This window comes from Osmerus mordax, chromosome 4 (assembly GCF_038355195.1).
Source record: "Osmerus mordax isolate fOsmMor3 chromosome 4, fOsmMor3.pri, whole genome shotgun sequence".
Lineage (NCBI taxonomy): Eukaryota > Metazoa > Chordata > Actinopteri > Osmeriformes > Osmeridae > Osmerus > Osmerus mordax.
In genome coordinates, this window is record NC_090053.1 from 17614950 (window position 1) to 17631623 (window position 16674).

At 47.6% G+C, this 16674-nt stretch overlaps 1 protein-coding gene across 1 annotated transcript; it reads right to left on the minus strand.

Moving 5' to 3' along the window:
- Positions 1-5055: 5055 nt before the first annotated feature.
- On the minus strand, positions 5056-11326 carry hsf4 (heat shock transcription factor 4). The gene is made up of 12 exons (XM_067235370.1): positions 11201-11326; positions 9925-10033; positions 9184-9311; positions 8824-8948; positions 7933-8008; positions 7369-7436; positions 6455-6554; positions 6195-6316; positions 5818-6006; positions 5422-5530; positions 5250-5315; positions 5056-5151 (listed from the first exon to the last, which is right to left on the minus strand). The coding sequence occupies exons 1-12, from the start codon at positions 11324-11326 to the stop codon at positions 5056-5058; spliced, it is 1314 nt and encodes a 437-aa protein (XP_067091471.1).
- Positions 11327-16674: the final 5348 nt, after the last annotated feature.

Consider the following 16674-nt stretch of genomic DNA (forward strand, 5'->3'; position numbering starts at 1 on the left):
ACTTGTTCTTGAAAAGCCCCACGCCTTGTCAGTCTGTGTGTGCAGCCAGGCCAGGGCTTGTTCATTTCTCTCTTCATCCCACCTGATCCCTCTCTTCCTCCACCCAGACACAAAGCTGTAGGTACAACCTGTTCTCTCCAACGGTCTACAAGGTTTTCAGGTTCTGGTTCCAGAACTTAATACTAAGGGCCGTGTTCTAGAACCCTGTTCTGTTCCAGAGTTCCTCAGGTCTCATTGTGGTTGCCTGATTCATCACCCATTACTGCCCCCTGCTGGACAATGCCAGACAAGACCCAGGGGTGGAGTTAAGGGAGCTTTAAATGTAGGAACGTATGTGTTTAATAGATGTTCTTTTTTTAAGCCTTGTGTTATCTTCGGGTCATTCTGACCCTTCAGTCATTGTGACCCACCGTCATATTGCGACAGCTTTACCGCATACAAAAACAAAGTGAAGCATTTTATTTTAATCGTTGGTCTGTCTCAGACCCCCCACATTGCGAAGGTTAAAAGAAAATTATTTTTATTTGTTTTTGTATTGGGTAAAATTTAGTAAACACAACGATGGTTCGTTATGAACCTTTAACAAGGGTTAAAGAGTTCACACCCCTGTGTTTGTTGCTGCTGTGCTGTTTTCTTCTCTAGGGGGCAGTAGTGGCCCAGTCTTCACACAGACTCAAGCAAGATGGATGGATGGATGGATGGATAACATAACATCTACTCTTATCTCTCTACACTGGCTCCCTATCCAAGCCAGAGCTGACTTCAAAGTTCTAATATCTAACATACAAATCTCTGCATGGATTGGCACCACTGTACCTCTCCGGTCTCCTTGCACCCTATTGCCCCGCAAGGACACTTAGATCTCAAGATGCCGGCTATCTGGTGGTTCCCAAAGTTAAGAAAAAGACAGCTGGAGGTAGGGCGTTCTCATATAGAGCACCTCTTCTCTGGAACAAATTACCCGTCTCAATTAAGGAGTCTGATACTGTTTCGACATTTAAAATTAGGTTAAAAACGTTATTGTTTAGTCAATTCTACGACTGTTAAAGGTAAGTATGTTACTAGTTGGAGGCAATGGGGGAAAGGTTGCTTCCATCCTTATTCTATAAGTATAACTTATTTTAGAGTTCTCTTCCCCTGGAACAGATTTCATGTTCCAAATGGGGGGGGCTGTCGCTGTCTTGGTGTGTGGGGTTGCATCAAATTCCCCTTTTTTGCTCTGTTAAATTGCTGCACCAGTCCACACTTGACCGGTGGGGATCTCATTATATTATGACTGTAACTGTTATCTGCTCCTGGCATCCTCTAATCCCTGCTCTCCTCTCTCTGTCCCCCCCCACACACATCCCTTGTGGTGTGGGGGGTTTGAGTTGTCAGCACCTGCCTGGTCGTCGGTCAGCCAATGCTGGACCTGGTCGCGAGTCTCCCGGTCCTGTCCTACATCTATAAAGTTGAACAATGGATTTTGGTGTTTTAAAAACCCACCGACACTGTATGACTATGTTTAGCCTGTGTTCTGCTCCTCTCTCTCACCAACCGTCTCTGGAGGAGGGGATCCCTCTCTGAATTGCTCCTCCCAAGGTTTCTTCCATTTTTCTCCTGTTGAGAGTTTTTTGGGAGTTTTTCCTTGTCTTCCTTGAGGGTTTAGGTTGGTTGAGGGGCAGTTCTATGGGCATATGTGAAGCCCTCTGTGACATGCTTGCGTGTAAAAAGGGCTATACAAATAAATTTGATTTGATTTGATGGATGGATGGATGGGTGGATGGGTGGATGGTGGATGGATGGCTGGATGGATGGATGGGTGGATGGGTGGATGGATGGTGGATGGGTGGGTGGATGATGGATGGATGAATGAAAGGATGATGGATGGATGGATGGTGGATGGGTGGATGATGGGTGGATGGATGGTGGATGGACAGGTCAGGAGAAGAGAGGAAGAGTGGAGGAGATGGAGGGTTGATGATCTGAGCAGGGTGACCTGGACCAACTGGTGTTTCTAACAGAGCAGAGCCATTGAATAAGTTATTCAATCAGTTCATCAAGAATATTATTATTATTTATTTCTGCCTGACGGGAATGTTATTCAGTCTCATACAACTCTGTATGTAGGTAAGTAAAGTAGAACTTTGCTAAGTCACTATAAGGGCAATTTGTTGTGCAACAGTAAAAAAGAAAAAGAAAGAAACAATATCACCAAAAACACACATTAAAAACAAAAAACAAACCAGAGAGCGAAAGTACTCTGTATTTTAATAATACAAAAAATTTTTGAAAACATTGTTCTTGAGGGAGTGTTTGTGTCTGTTGGTTGGAAATTTGAAGACAGGGTCTGAATCTATACGTGCAGTCGGTGGGTGCTGTCAAACAGGATGGATTATGCTATCTTTATGAACTGTTTGTTATATAGATCAGGCAGACTTTTATGTCGAGTGCCTGTGATGCTACTACAGACCTTGATCACCTTAGTTCAAAGTGTTAGTTTGAGACTGAGAGTAACATACCAACAGAAAGAAAAGAAAACTCAAATCGACAAATTACTAAAAGATCTGAAAATCGTATAGGTGGGTAAGATATACCTCACAGCGCCACCTAGTGGCCTGATGATGCTCCTCCTGGTTACAATCCGATGGGGTAGGCATTTACCATGTTATGCAAGATTTATGTGAGAAAATGTTTTGCCCTCATAAACACGTTGTGCAAGATAATGAGGCCCTCTGAGAATTATTTAGCAGTACAGACAGCTCAGTGACAGTGGAATGTCACTTTCTGATTCTTAGAGCAGCCTACTACTTTCCAGCTAATTATGTATAAGCGATCTTGAATCTTGCGCCATTTATTAGTTAACAAAGCGGATTATGATTTTGATTATTTAATATATTCGGCTCCGCCAATCTAAAACAGCTCAATCTGGACTGTAGCCAAGCAACGCAAAATGTTTCTTGCTTTAAACGACTATAGTCGACTATAGGTAGGCTTTAGGCTGTAACCACGCTACCACGGGCCGGCTTCTTCTTGTCTTTTACATGTATTTGTATGTTTCCATTTATTGTTCATATTAATCTTAGCTTGCAGGTGGAATGATACACGGATAGGTAAACATCTGTGTTGTTATCGCCAAATGTCAGCTCTATAATGCCACTTGTCCAATAAATTACTCGGAATTAATTGTTGATTTGTAACGTGACAGACTCATGGCCTACAACACTCGCAGAGTATAAACTCATATCTGGCATCCTTATTATTCATAATTCATGATTACATTATTTCCTCATTTGTATCTTCTCCGTTTGACAAACACAAACTCAAGCAAGATTAATTTCTTTTAAAGTTTTAGCTATTTATTTATTTTTTCAACAAAGTGTGTCGTATCTCATACATGGAATACATCAGCATTTTCAACTAAACATTTGATGTTGATGGAGTATTCCTATATGTACTCTTATATGCAAATACTGCAGGCAGTGGTTCTGCAAAAACACAATTAATACTTCAAGTGTGCAACCATGACACACTCAGAATGTAATGTTACACATGTGGCCATTACCAGTGCAAATGGATAAAAGGAGAAAATAAATTAAGAGAACGCAACAGCAACTGAATGTTTATATCACTCCTGGAAAACCAAAACACGCACGTCTCAGTCGTCATAGAAACAGGGATAAATACTAAAATCTATATGAGTTCCGCTAAATCGAACACAATGATCATTCTTAGTGCAATTTCATGTAATACGCCCTCTAGTGTTGCCTCTCGTCTGCGACTTCCAGCAGACAGCCGTTACAAGCAGATGTTGCACCAGCTGGACTATCCTGTCCTAGTGCTGCCTATGATGTTGCACCAGCTGGACTATCCTCTGTCCTAGTGCTGCCTAGGATGTTGCACCAGCTGGACTATCCTGTCCTAGTGCTGCCTAGGATGTTGCACCAGCTGGACTATCCTCTGTCCTAGTGCTGCCTAGGATGTTGCACCAGCTGGACTATCCTGTCCTAGTGCTGCTTAGGATGTTGCACCAGCTGGTCTAACCTGTCCTAGTGCTGCCTAGGATGTTGCACCAGCTGGTCTAACCTGTTTCTCCATACATTCCTATGGTCAGTGATGTATTGCAACCTTGTGAGTTCTCACTAATCTATTAGTATATCATATTGCACATCATCAGGTATCATCAGGTCTAGTGTCGTCCGGATGGCAGGCATCTCTAGGAGTCTGCCTGGGGGCCTACTGGAACACTCTAAACATCCTTCCTTCCTGCCTTCCTTGAGGTCATCTTGATCCCAAGTTAGAATAGAGTAGAGGTGAACGCTTGTGGCCTTCTACAAAGCAGATGAAGGAAGGGTGCATTTTAGAGTATTGACACGGGGCCCGGGGGCGGTCCTGTTCTTGACAGCTACTTCCTCTCAGTTTCCTGCTCCTGAGCTGTCTACTTCCTGTCTGCTTGCTGCCTCCCTAGCCACCTTGGCGAGCTGGGAGGCGTGACACGCCGCCCTGCACGCTCTCAGAGACAGCGCCCCCCTCTGGGGAGAAAAGTCACTGTTTTACCATTAAGGATGAATGATAAGTGATTGAAATTGTGCAAAAAAGCAATGTATGGTTTCTTCGTGGATTCCCAGATGGAAGGCCTATCATCCGACATCTCCCTGACCTCCCACACTACAACGTAGAGAAGAGAAGTAACACTATCGGTGTGGCCGTCATCATTATCAATAATATATATAATCTCCGAAGTACAAATAAAGTATTTTGGCAAAATAAGAATATAGTAAAAATCGGGCGTTCATACACCAGGTTAGGAATAAAACATCATTTCCACAAGCAGAAACTCTCACACACATGCTAAAGTGCTTGCTAGGGGGGACCCAGCGGACTGGTGGGGGTAGGGGGGAGGGGGGAAGGGGGGGGAGGGGAGGGGGGGATGGGAGGGGGGAGTCAGGGTAAATCAGTCCGTGTGCTTCTGGAGTTTCTCGGTCTCCGTCTTGTTGTCCCGAGGAAAGTCCTTGCACAACGCTGACATCTGGTTGGTCAGTCCAGCTCGACCAGGGATGGCTGGGGTCTGATTGGTCACTGCTCCTCACAGCCAGCTCCGCTGAAGGCCTCAGCTTCCTGGTTCTGGAACATGTACTGGAACACAAACACACACTCCACATCAGATGATCCCTGACGACAACACTCCATTTACGACCATCAGCCAATAAACAAGAGAGGTGGGTTTGTGTGTGTGTGTGTGTGCATGTGTGCGTGCATGTGTGACTCACTGATTTGAGATTGGACTCCATTTCAGAGAAGTTCCATTCAGTCAGAGGCAGGTTGAAGGTGAAAGGCTGAAACACATGGACCAGGTTCTGTTAACAAGATGTGTGTGTCTGTACCAAACACGTTTTGTATGGGCGTGTGAATGCGTCTGTGTGAGTGTGAGTGAGTACTCACGTCTATGACAGCAGTCCCAGGCTCCACGCTGTGCTGGTGGGTCCTCAGCAGAAGCTGTAACTCCTCCAGACTCATGTCCACGTTCTCCACAGCATCAGACACCTCGGGCCTAAACACACACACACAGGTTTGTTTTACTATCCTAGTGAGGACTGTATTCGTCCCTAACCCCTAACCTTAACCCTTAATGTAGTTCTAACCCTATACTCCCCCACAGGGCTAACTAAACAAGACCACACACACACCTTCATAATCATCATCATCATGTACCAATGCTTATGCTTGTGTGTGAGTGTGTGTGAGTGAGTGTGTGTGTGTGTGTGAGTGAGTGTGTGTGTTTGTGAGTGTGTGAGTGAGTGTGTGTGTGCGTGTGTGTGTGAGTGTGTGTGTGTGTACCTCTCCAGAGCAGGTCTCTTGCTCCTGCGGTCCCCAGATCCCCGGCCCTCCAGGACGGACTGTACCATTGCGACAGGGAGGACGGGGGGTTCAGAGCACACCTCACAGGAGCCCAGGGGGACCGCTTCCCCACGGCCCCGCACACCTGGACTGACCGGCTCCTCCTTGATCAGCATCATACACTTATCCCTGGGAACACACACACAGACAAACATAAACACACATACACAAACACATACGCACGCACGCACACACACATGCACCAATCATCATCCACATGTTTGGACGAATACTACATATTTATTGTCCTGTCCTGTTGTCCAGCCTGGGCCAGCCTGGTCCAGCTCAGCCCAGCTAAGCTCAGCTCAGCTTCTCACCTGTTCTCCTCCGTCTGCATCTGCAGGGCCATGACGGTGGGCTGGGACATCTCTGTAACATCGGAAATGATTGGTCCTCCTGTCATGGCAGCAGACGAGCATGAGGCTGTCTCTGTGGATGGCTGTGGAGACACAAACACCGCAGGTACACAGACTGGTGACCAGGGACCACATCTGTCACTTGAGGTTCCCTTTGTGTCTGTCTGTGTGTTTGTGTGAGTGAGTGTATCTGTGTGTGTGTCTGTGTGTGTGTGTCTTACCGACTGAATGTAGAAAGGTTCTTGCAGGGGGTCCATCTGGGATGTGTGGCTGAACTTTTGGGCGGGTGGGCTGGAGGAGCCATCATCCAGCATCAGGGGCCTGGAGTGATGCACACACATACATATACACACAACCACACAGACACGGATGATAGCGTTTTTATATCTATGGAAATACTACCCACTGAAGTATAGAATGTGTGAGGTGAGATGTGAGTGGTGCAAGCAACAGACAGACTTTACACCAGGATTATATGAGGTAAGGTGTTTAGAATGACTTGTTTTGGTAGGTTGAGGTAGATGATAAGATCGTTTGAGGTATTTGGAAGTGTGTGTGTGAGGTGTGTTTCGGTGCGTGCGGTCCAGAGAGGCTTCCTGGTGTTCAGCTATGTGAGTGAGCTATCCAATCATACCCTGCTTGTTCACACGCACCACAGAGCTGACGAAGCATTTCTCACACAGAACAGTCATGCGCTTAGGTTCAGTAGGGTAGGGATATTGTGTGTGTGTTCCAGGGTATGTGCGTGAGTTCAGTGTGTGTGTGTACCCGTGTATGTTTGTGTGTGTGTGTGTGTTAATGTGTGCGTGTACCAGTATGTGTGTGTGTGTGTACCACCGTTTGTGTGCGTACGTGTATGTGTGTGTGCATGCATGTGTGCTTGTGTGTGTGTGTATGTGACTGTGTGAGTGTGTGTGTGTGTGTGCGTGCGAAGGGCTTAGTGTGTGGTAGGTCTGATTCAGCACTTGCGTCCATTCACAGTAGCAGGGATTGTGCTCTGGCAATCAGCTGATCCAGCCAGCTGACCCTCCCCTCTGCCCTGCTGTGTTTGTGTGTTCCGCTCACTATTGTGACCAGGAGTGTTAACCGCTGTGTGTGTGTGTGTGTGTGTGTGTGTGTGTGTGTGCGTACTCACAGTTTTCTCTTTATTCCCACAGGGCTGGGTGGGTTGGACTGCATCTGACTGAAGAGGAACTGAATCAGCTTTTAGAGAGGAAAAAAACACAACATGATTCAGCAGCCCACCTCAATGCTACCGAGACATGTCCCTTCCTCTCATCATCCATCCATCCACCCCCCCCCCTACCTTCCTCCATCCATCCCCCCCCTACCTTCCTCCATCCACCCCCCCCTACCTTCCTCCATCCACCCCCCCCACCTTCCTCCATCCACCCCCCCCTACCTTCCTCCATCCACCCCCCCAACCTTCCTCCATCCACCCCCCATCATATCTCTTTCTCTCCTCTCTCTCCAACCCCCTCTTTCTCTCTCTCTCTCTCCTCTCTCTCCAACCCCCTCTTTCTCTCTCTCTACTATTTACTGTTCCACACATTCAGAGGGACGTCACCTACTGCAATGCCTGAGAGCCAGAGAAGGGCATTTAAGTCAGAAGGGGATGGTTACTCCTAAATCCCTTTGATTACATACAGGACATTCTCATACAGCACACACACAGACACACAAACACACACCTTCTTACCTTGTTCATAACCTTTTGTTGCTGGGTGTGGTTCTGCCTCAGTGAGACCACTTCCCTCCACAACACCTCATTCTGTCTGTGGGGGCAGGCGGAGCAAGAAGAGGGGGAGGGAGGAGGGTGAGAAGAGGGGAGGGATGGGAGAGAGGGAGAGGAGGAGGGAGGAAGGGAGGTGAGAGAAGAGGGGGGGAGAAGAGGAGTCGGGCAAGAGATGGGAGAGAAGAAAAGATGAAAAGAAGGGTGGAAAGAAGAGGAGAGAGGAAATAGGGGGAAGAGAAGGATTAGCGTGTGTTTTCACAGTTTGGACAGTAATCTACTGTTTCAACGCTGGCTCACGATGGTTAGCAGATTAACTTGTTGACATTCAGTTGAGCACCTGGACCATCTGTTGGAGATTGTGTGTGTTCTCCCTGATAAGTGTGTGTGAGGGGTAGATAATGCTGTCTCACACATCCTGCAGCACCTGTGGAATCACCTGGCTGACACACCTGACACTATTATGAGCTGCAGCGGTCAGGTGAGCAGCTGAATGTTCTCTTCAACTACACAATGGAGACAATACACAATAGACCAACCCAGTGACCACACAATGACCACAGTAAAAGGACTTTTCCTCACTGAGCGTAGATTTTTAAGATGACTGTTTCATGTGTAGCTTTGTTATGGGGTAGGCTCTAACCTTAAACCTGTCCACTGGGAACCCAAACATCTACCACAAAAGTAAAGAGGAATTGTCAGACGTCTGGTGTCCAGTATTCAGGGCCCTGCATAGTCACAGAAAGGCTTTTCTCCCCAGCTTGTGACGATTATAAAAAAAAAAAAGTATAATAATTAAAAAATAATAATAATAAAATATACATTTAAATGACAAATATCTAGGTGTATGTGACTCACTGTTTCATGTCCTGCATTTGACACTCCATGTTCTCCTGCTGGCTCCTCAGCACCTGGACCTCATACAGCAGCTTACTGAGGTCCTCCTGCCGTAGCTTGGTCTCTTCACTCTTCACAATGGAAACCTGCTCTCTCACACACACACACAAGCATAGATGGGTATGGTCAATGGGTTTGTGTGTGTTCAAAGTTCTGTATGCTGTGTGTGTGTGTGTGTGTGTGTGTGTCAGTAGATGTGTGTATGTCAGTAGATGTACGTGTGTTTGTGCGAGAAGATCTTTGTTTATGCCATCCAGTTGTTGTGCATATGTATATGTGTTTGTGTGTGTATGCCAGTAGATGTGCGCGTGCGTTCCTTACCTTCCTCTTGATGTGCTCCAGCAGGTGTTCGTGCCCTTGGAGGAAGTAGAGGTGCTGGAACTCTGTGTCGTCCCTCTCCGGCTTCACAAGCCCACTCTGCTCAATGTTCACCACCTTCCTGAAGCCATCTACAGGGGACACACGCGGCCGTTACACACCCAGGGAGAGCAGAGGGGAGGAGAGGGAAGAGGAGCAGAGACAAGGAGAGAGGAGCAGAGAGAAGGAGAGAGGAGTGGAGAGATGGAGAGAGGAGCGGAGAGAAGGAAAGAGGAGCGGAGAGAAGGAGAGAGGAGCATAGAGAAGGAGAGAGGAGCGGAGAGAAGGAGAGAGGAGCGGAGAGAAGGAGAGAGGAGCGGAGAGAAGGAGAGAGGAGCGGAGAGATGGAGAGAGGAGCGGAGAGAAGGAGAGAGGAGCGGAGAGAAGGACAGAGGAGTGGAGAGAAGGAGAGAGGAGCGGAGAGAGGAGAGAGGAGCGGAGAGAAGGAGAGAGGAGCGGAGAGAAGGAGAGAGGAGCGGAGAGAAGGAGAGAGGAGCGGAGAGAAGGAGAGAAGAGCGGAGAGAAGGAGAGAGGAGCGGAGAGAAGGAGAGAGGAGCGGAGAGGAGAGAGGAGCGGAGAGAAGGAGAGAGGAGCGGAGAGAAGGAGAGAGGAGCGGAGAGAGGGAGAGAGGAGTGGAGAGAAGGAGAGAGGAGCAGAGAGAAGGGGAGAGGAGCGGAGAGGAGTGGAGAAGAAAGGGAAACTCACACATGTTGAGTTGTCGAACAAAGCTAGCCATGTTGTTGTGCTTAAAGTACTTGGGCAGAACCTCCTTGGCAAATCGCCCTTGATCGAACACATGGAAGCTGGTACCAGTCTGAGGATAGAATCGCACAGAACATCAGAAACCTCCAATCGGACTACTCAAGGACTCTATGTGAAACATTTGACTAAGACTGCTTCTTTTAGACACCTGTTCTGTCAAACTCCGACCATTTAACCTGTAGGTTCAACACAAAACCACAAAAGGGTTCTTTCTAGGAGATATTGCCCAAGACCAACCACACGCCCCTCTAGGGCTAACCAACCTGGAACGATAATCAAGGATATTTTCTCTAGGGCCTGCGTTTGGACAGTTCTACTGAGACAGATTTGACAGAACTGTAATCTAGGGTAATGCGTAATACATGTGTAACAGTTGTATTATAGATGTGTAATACATGTGTTATTGGTGTGTAATAGATGTGTAATTCATGTGTAAGAGATCAAATACATACAATGATATAGAACAACAGTGATGTTAACTTTTCTTCAAAAACATTCTCAATGATACATAGGAACGTATCACCATTTATATCCCCACCAGGATTCTTACATTTAGTAAGTACAGGGACATTCTCCCCAAGGCAAGTAGGGTGAAGTGCCTTGCCTAAGGACACAACGTCATTTTGCACCGGCAACCTTCTGATTAATATCCCGACTCCCTAACCGCTCGGCCATCTGACCCCAACACATTTACCAACACATTTACAAGTGTCTGAAACGGACAATGTATGAACTGACTAAGAAGAAACCTGACTTGGCCTAATCTGAATAGACCGTTACAATGGAAAATCCCCAGCCCCAGCCCCAGGCCCTCTCCCCAGCCCCAGCCCCCAGGCCCTCTCCCCAGCCCCAGGCCCTCTCCCCAGCCCCAGGCCCTCTCCCCAGCCCCAGCCCCCAGGCCCTCTCCCCAGCCCCAGCCCTCAGGCCCTCTCCCCAGCCCCAGCCCCCAGGCCCTCTCCCCAGCCCCAGCCCCCAGGCCCTCTCCCCAGCCCCAGGCCCAGGCCCTCTCCCCAGCCCCAGGCCCTCTCCCCAGCCCCAGGCCCTCTCCCCAGCCCCAGCCCCCAGGCCCTCTCCCCAGCCCCAGCCCTCAGGCCCTCTCCCCAGCCCCAGTCCCCAGGCCCTCTCCCCAGCCCCAGCCCTCAGGCCCTCTCCCCAGCCCCAGCCCCAGGTCCCAGGCCCTCTCCCCAGCCCCAAGCTCCCCAGCTCCAGGTTTACTCACAGCACTCCAGCAGATGAGGTGGTTAGTGTCTGGGTCCTCCACCAACGTCCAGAGCTTGGTGAGGAAGGCAGGCACGTTGCTGCCATAGCCCCCGTCCACCCCCAGAGAGCCTGGAGACTCCTGCATGGCCAAGCCACAGGCACGGCAGAAAGTTGAGAGAGTGTGTTTGTATGAGAGTGTGTGTGTGTGTTTGGGATTCTACTCCATCTCTCAGGTTCTGCTTGTCTCTCTTTCTCTGCTCTCTCTCTCTCTGTGTCTTTAGCTTGGGGTGTTTCTCCTCTTCGTTCCTCTGTCCTCGGCCCTTCTGACGGCGTATCTCCCAGTCCTCCTGGTGGCGTCTCTCCCAGTCTCTCTCCGTCCCTGGCTGGTCTCTGTGGTAGCTGTCCTGGTCCAGCTCTGTCGTCCCCACAGGTCCCCGTCAGCACAAACCTGCCTGCATCACTGCTGCCCTCCGGCCAACAAAGGGGCCAGTTTGGGACAATAGAGGCCAGCACAAAGACCTGCATAATGCCTGCTGTCACACAGAGAAGGCCCATACACCGTTCTTTACACAGAGGTGTGTATGTGTGTGTGTGTGCGCGTGTGTGTGTGTGACTGTTCATACATATATCTGCACACACACACACACAGCAAATTGATGGACATGCAGATGCCTTTAGGAGCCAATATATTTGGACAGATTACAGTGTTCTTGAGATACTCAGAGACAATGATGAAGGTGAGAGAAAGACAGAGAGAGAGAGAATGAGATTGAGAGAGAAAAATGGAATGGGCCAACCAACCAATCTCAAGGAGGTGGTTTTTCAAACATTTGCGCCATCTAGTGCTCTTCAAGGGGAAATTAGTTTTCACAAAAAGTTAAATGACAACAATTACTTGTTTCTCCAATGCCTGGCAGGAAATCAATAGTAATAGCATTTAGATGTATTTTAGCCTTTTGTATCTGACAGATGGAAATAGAAAGCGATAAGAGAGAGACACACTGTGAGAGAAAACAAGTAGAAGGAGAGAAAGATAAATAGGGAAATCCTTGGAACTTGTACTCCCCGGAATGACTTTTCATGGAACTAGAATGCTCCTTCAGCTCATTGTTAACCGCATCACCACCTTGTGTCCTTTCAGAACACTTGGCACAGTAGAATGCTGAAGTATACAAAGTATATAAATAGAATTGAATGTAGAAAAGACCGGGATATGGCCCACTTGAGCACCCACAGGCCTCGAACCCACAACCTTCTCTCTGTGAGATGCCAGTGCAAAGTGTATTGTGTTCCACTTGTGCTCGTTTCCATTATTACCTTACACTGTCATCATCCGACCTCCAATTTTGACACTCTAGGCCAGGGGTTTTTAAACTTTATAATCGGCGTACCCCATTCAAAATAATATAGTCCACCATGTACCCCCATCTGATATAGTCATATTATAGAATATATATGGTACAATAATGTAATACAAACAACAAAACAATGACCTAACTGTTTGAACCTTCTGCTTTCACATCAGGCATACAGTGCATAGCGGCTTGTAAAAAAAATCGTTAAATTAGTCTGCAAGGCAAAACTTTATTTGGTCATGTGTTGTGCATTTTGAAATTAACCAATTCACGAGTTCAGTAACACACCAGCGATTGAATAATGATATGCTTTTATTGAAGCAGGGCTGGTAACAGTGCCAAGCCTAATGCAGTTTGATGGAGGCTGGTAGCAGAGCCAAGCCTAATGCAGTTTGGTAGAGGCTGGTAGCAGAGCCAGGCCTAATGCAGTTTGGTAGAGGCTGGTAGCAGAGCCAAGCCTAATGCAGTTTGGTAGAGGCTGGTAGCAGAGCCAGGCCTAATGCAGTTTGGTAGAGGCTGGTAGCAGAGCCAAGCCTAATGCAGTTTGGTAGAGGCTGGTAGCAGAGCCAAGCCTAATGCAGTTTGGTAGAGGCTGGTAGCAGAGCCAAGCCTAATGCAGTTTGATATAGGCTGGTAGCAGAGACAAGCCTAATGCAGTTTGGTAGAGGCTGGTAGCAGAGCCAAGCCTAGGGTCCTGAAGGGACGAGAGTGATTACTGGGATGCACAGGAATGAATGATGTGAAGGGTGCATGCATATTTAAGAAAGGGAAGGCTGGGAGGGTGACGATAACATGCTAGCACAAGGACCAGAGGAACGGAAGAGACTTTATACAGAACGGGGAGTTCCTGCCTGCTTTAACTGGGCTGATGCGTATGAGCTGATTGAAGCGAAGGAGGAGTCTTGGTGCGGTATCTTCCTCCTGAACTTCAGTTCATCTAAATCCATTAATTGGAAAATTGCAAAAACAATTGGCTGGTACAAACACACAGGAGGAGGGATTAGACCTCCACCAAATCAGCCTGCCCACTTGTTAGTAACATATTTAAATATGGCTTCTGTTAAAAACAGGGCTAATTGAATATGTAAATTTGACAATTGTGCACTGAACATTGGTAGTAAGCACGCAATTGAAACAATCATCAACGCATCTGAAGTTTATAGAACAGACCAAAACAGAACAAAAAACATTTATTAGATCGTCATATTACAGTAAATACATTGCATTACCCGTCATTAGGGATTTTTTCTTGCGTACCCCCTGAAGAGAGTTTGCGTACCCCAAGGGGAACGTGTACCCCAGTTTGAAAAAACGATGCTCTAGGAGTCGATGGTACAGTTAGACGATACAAGTTTTCCACATGACTGTCAGCATGGCTACAGAAAGCAGATAAACAAAGTATTCTCTATCAAGAACCTATTTCTGCTTCTGTGTGTCTGTATGTGTGTGCCTGTGTGTGTGTGTTCCAGCCTATGTGTGTAATCTGGATGTAGGCATCATGTGTTTGAATGTGGGTGGGGAGAAAGGAGGAGAGGATTAGAGAAAAAACAAAAGGAGAGTACAAGTGGTGGAGGAGGGGATAAAAGGACGAGAAAGTAAAGGGGGGTGAGAGAAGGAGGAGAGAGAAGTAAATGGGGATGAGAGAAGGAGGAGAGAGAAGTAAAGGGGGTGAGAGAAGGAGGAGAGAGAAGCAAAGGGGGGTGAGAGAAGGAGGAGAGAGAAGCAAATGGGGATGAGAGAAGGAGGAGAGAGAAGTAAAGGGGGGTGAGAGAAGGAGGAGAGAGAAGCAAATGGGGATGAGAGGAGGAGAGAGAAGTAAAGGGGGATGAGAGAAGGAGGAGAGAGAAGCAAATGGGGATGAGAGAAGGAGGAGAGAGAAGTAAAGGGGGGTGAGAGAAGGAGGAGAGAGAAGTAAAGGGGGATGAGAGAAGGAGGAGAGACGGTGGTGCTAATGTAACTGCTGCCTCCTGAGAACTTCCTGGGTCGAGTGTGAATTACATGGTTTCACCTTTGTCCGCGTGCAGCAGTACACGTCCTCCTTCCTGTCCTCTACTGTCATCCTCCCCTCATCCTCCTCCCTTCCTCCTCCCTTCCTCTTCCTCCCCTCATCCTCCTCCCCTCACCATCCTCCCTTCCTCCTCCTCCCCTCACCATCCTCCCTTCCTCCTCCTCCCCTAATCCTCTTCCCCTCACCATCCTCCCTTCCTCCTCCTCCCCTCATCCTGCTCTCTGGATTCTCCTGCTGTCCCTCTTGAGAAAAGAGGCTGGAGAGATGGAAATGAAAGCGTGTAGCAACTTGTGTGTGTACTGGGTAGTGAATGTGTGTGTGCTGGGTAGTGAATGTGTGTGTGCTGGGTAGTGAATGTGTGTCAGGTGGCTGAGCGGTGAGGGAGTCGGGCTAGTAATCCGAAGGTTGCCAGTTCGATTCCCGGTCATGCCAACTGACGCTGTGTCCTTGGGAAAGACACTTCACCCTACTTGCCTCGGGGGAATGTCCCTGTACTTACTGTAAGACGCTCTGGATAAGAGCGTCTGCTAAATGACTAAAATGTAAAATGTAAAATGTGTGTGCTGGGTAGTGAATTTGTGTGTGTGTGCTGGGTAGTGAATGTGTGTGTGCTGGGTAGTGAATGTGTGTGTGCTGGGTAGTGAATGTGTGTGTGCTGGGTAGTAAATGTGTGTGGGACTTAACCAGTTTCGTTGGTTATGTGTAGTGAGCATGTGTGTGAGCGTGCATGTGTTATTTATATGTTTATCAGGGGCTTTACACAATACAACTGTTGGGCCAGAGATGGATGTAGCTAATTTACATTTGCAGTTCCTGGGAAGGAAAGTCATAAAAACAATATAGCGCAATACAAACAATACAAAACAAACATTGAAAAACACTACAATTAGCAACATTTACAAATGGAGCATCACATATAAAAGAACATCATTCGAAATATACAGAACATATTCTCCATGGTCGAAAAAACACAAATACAAAGGTTTAGATCAGTAACTACCTGAATTGTTTGTGTTGATGAGTGAAAAAAAAGACTGAAGCTTGTTCAATATGGGGGGAACTGAGATCCATTCATCTGCTGCTCTGACTGAAAAGGCTGAATGTCCAAAAGCAGTTTTCCTAAATTTAGCTGATCAGTCACCTCTGACTGATTATCGTATGCTATGAATGCATGCACCTCCAGGGCTGAGCTTTATCTAATGGAGCAGACCACATCTGATGAAGCACTGGAGATATGTGATGGCTATGCAGACACTGAAACCAATGGGAAGTCAGGGAGAGATTCTTCTGGTGCCCCGCCCCAAAATGATTATTTCAGGCTTTGTGAAACAGTTGCATCATGCTTTTGTGTGTGTGACAGAGATCTGGTGATTGAGCAATGTAAGTGAGCTAACTGGTGTTTGGAAAGAGAGAGTTTCACATCCCGTCGTTCTCACCAGGCCTCATTGGACGATGTTTGCATGAAAATATTGTGGCCTGTGTGGACATGCCCTCCAGCTCCAGGCCTCCAGCGGTAGGGAGGATGCCTTCAGGAGACACAGGCTGACAGTACAGCAGCTGCACACAAACATCTGGAAGTGCAGTTTCTACTGTGAAACACAAGAGGGAATCTGTTAGCGTTCGAGACAAGAGAACTAACAAGTACATCGACATGAAGCCAACAGGTCAAATCAAACAGCGGTGGGCATTTATGGTAAAATAAGATGGTGATGACTTTCCTTCACTGTCACACCTCTGAGCACACACACACACACACACACACACACACACACACACACACACACACACACACACAGGATCCACAAGAGGAAGAGCCACCCTATGTTCCAACACAAGCTGTTTAGAATGGAGAGTTAGGGCCATAAGGGCAGGTGGAGGGTGTAATTAGTGATTTATTGTGGACTGAGAGAGAGAGCAGGTTCTGATCTGTATCTGAAGGAGGCGGAGGCTGTAGTGAGGAGGAGCTTGTGTGGGAGTGGAAGACAGTTTTATCTCTCTGCTGTGTGTGTGTGTGTGTGTGTGTCCATATGTGCGTGTGTGTGTGTAGGCCTACGTGTTTGTAAACAGTTGTGCTGAAGATGGTTACGGTGCAGAGAGCAGACAATCCAGCGTGACGTCCTGCCTCATCCT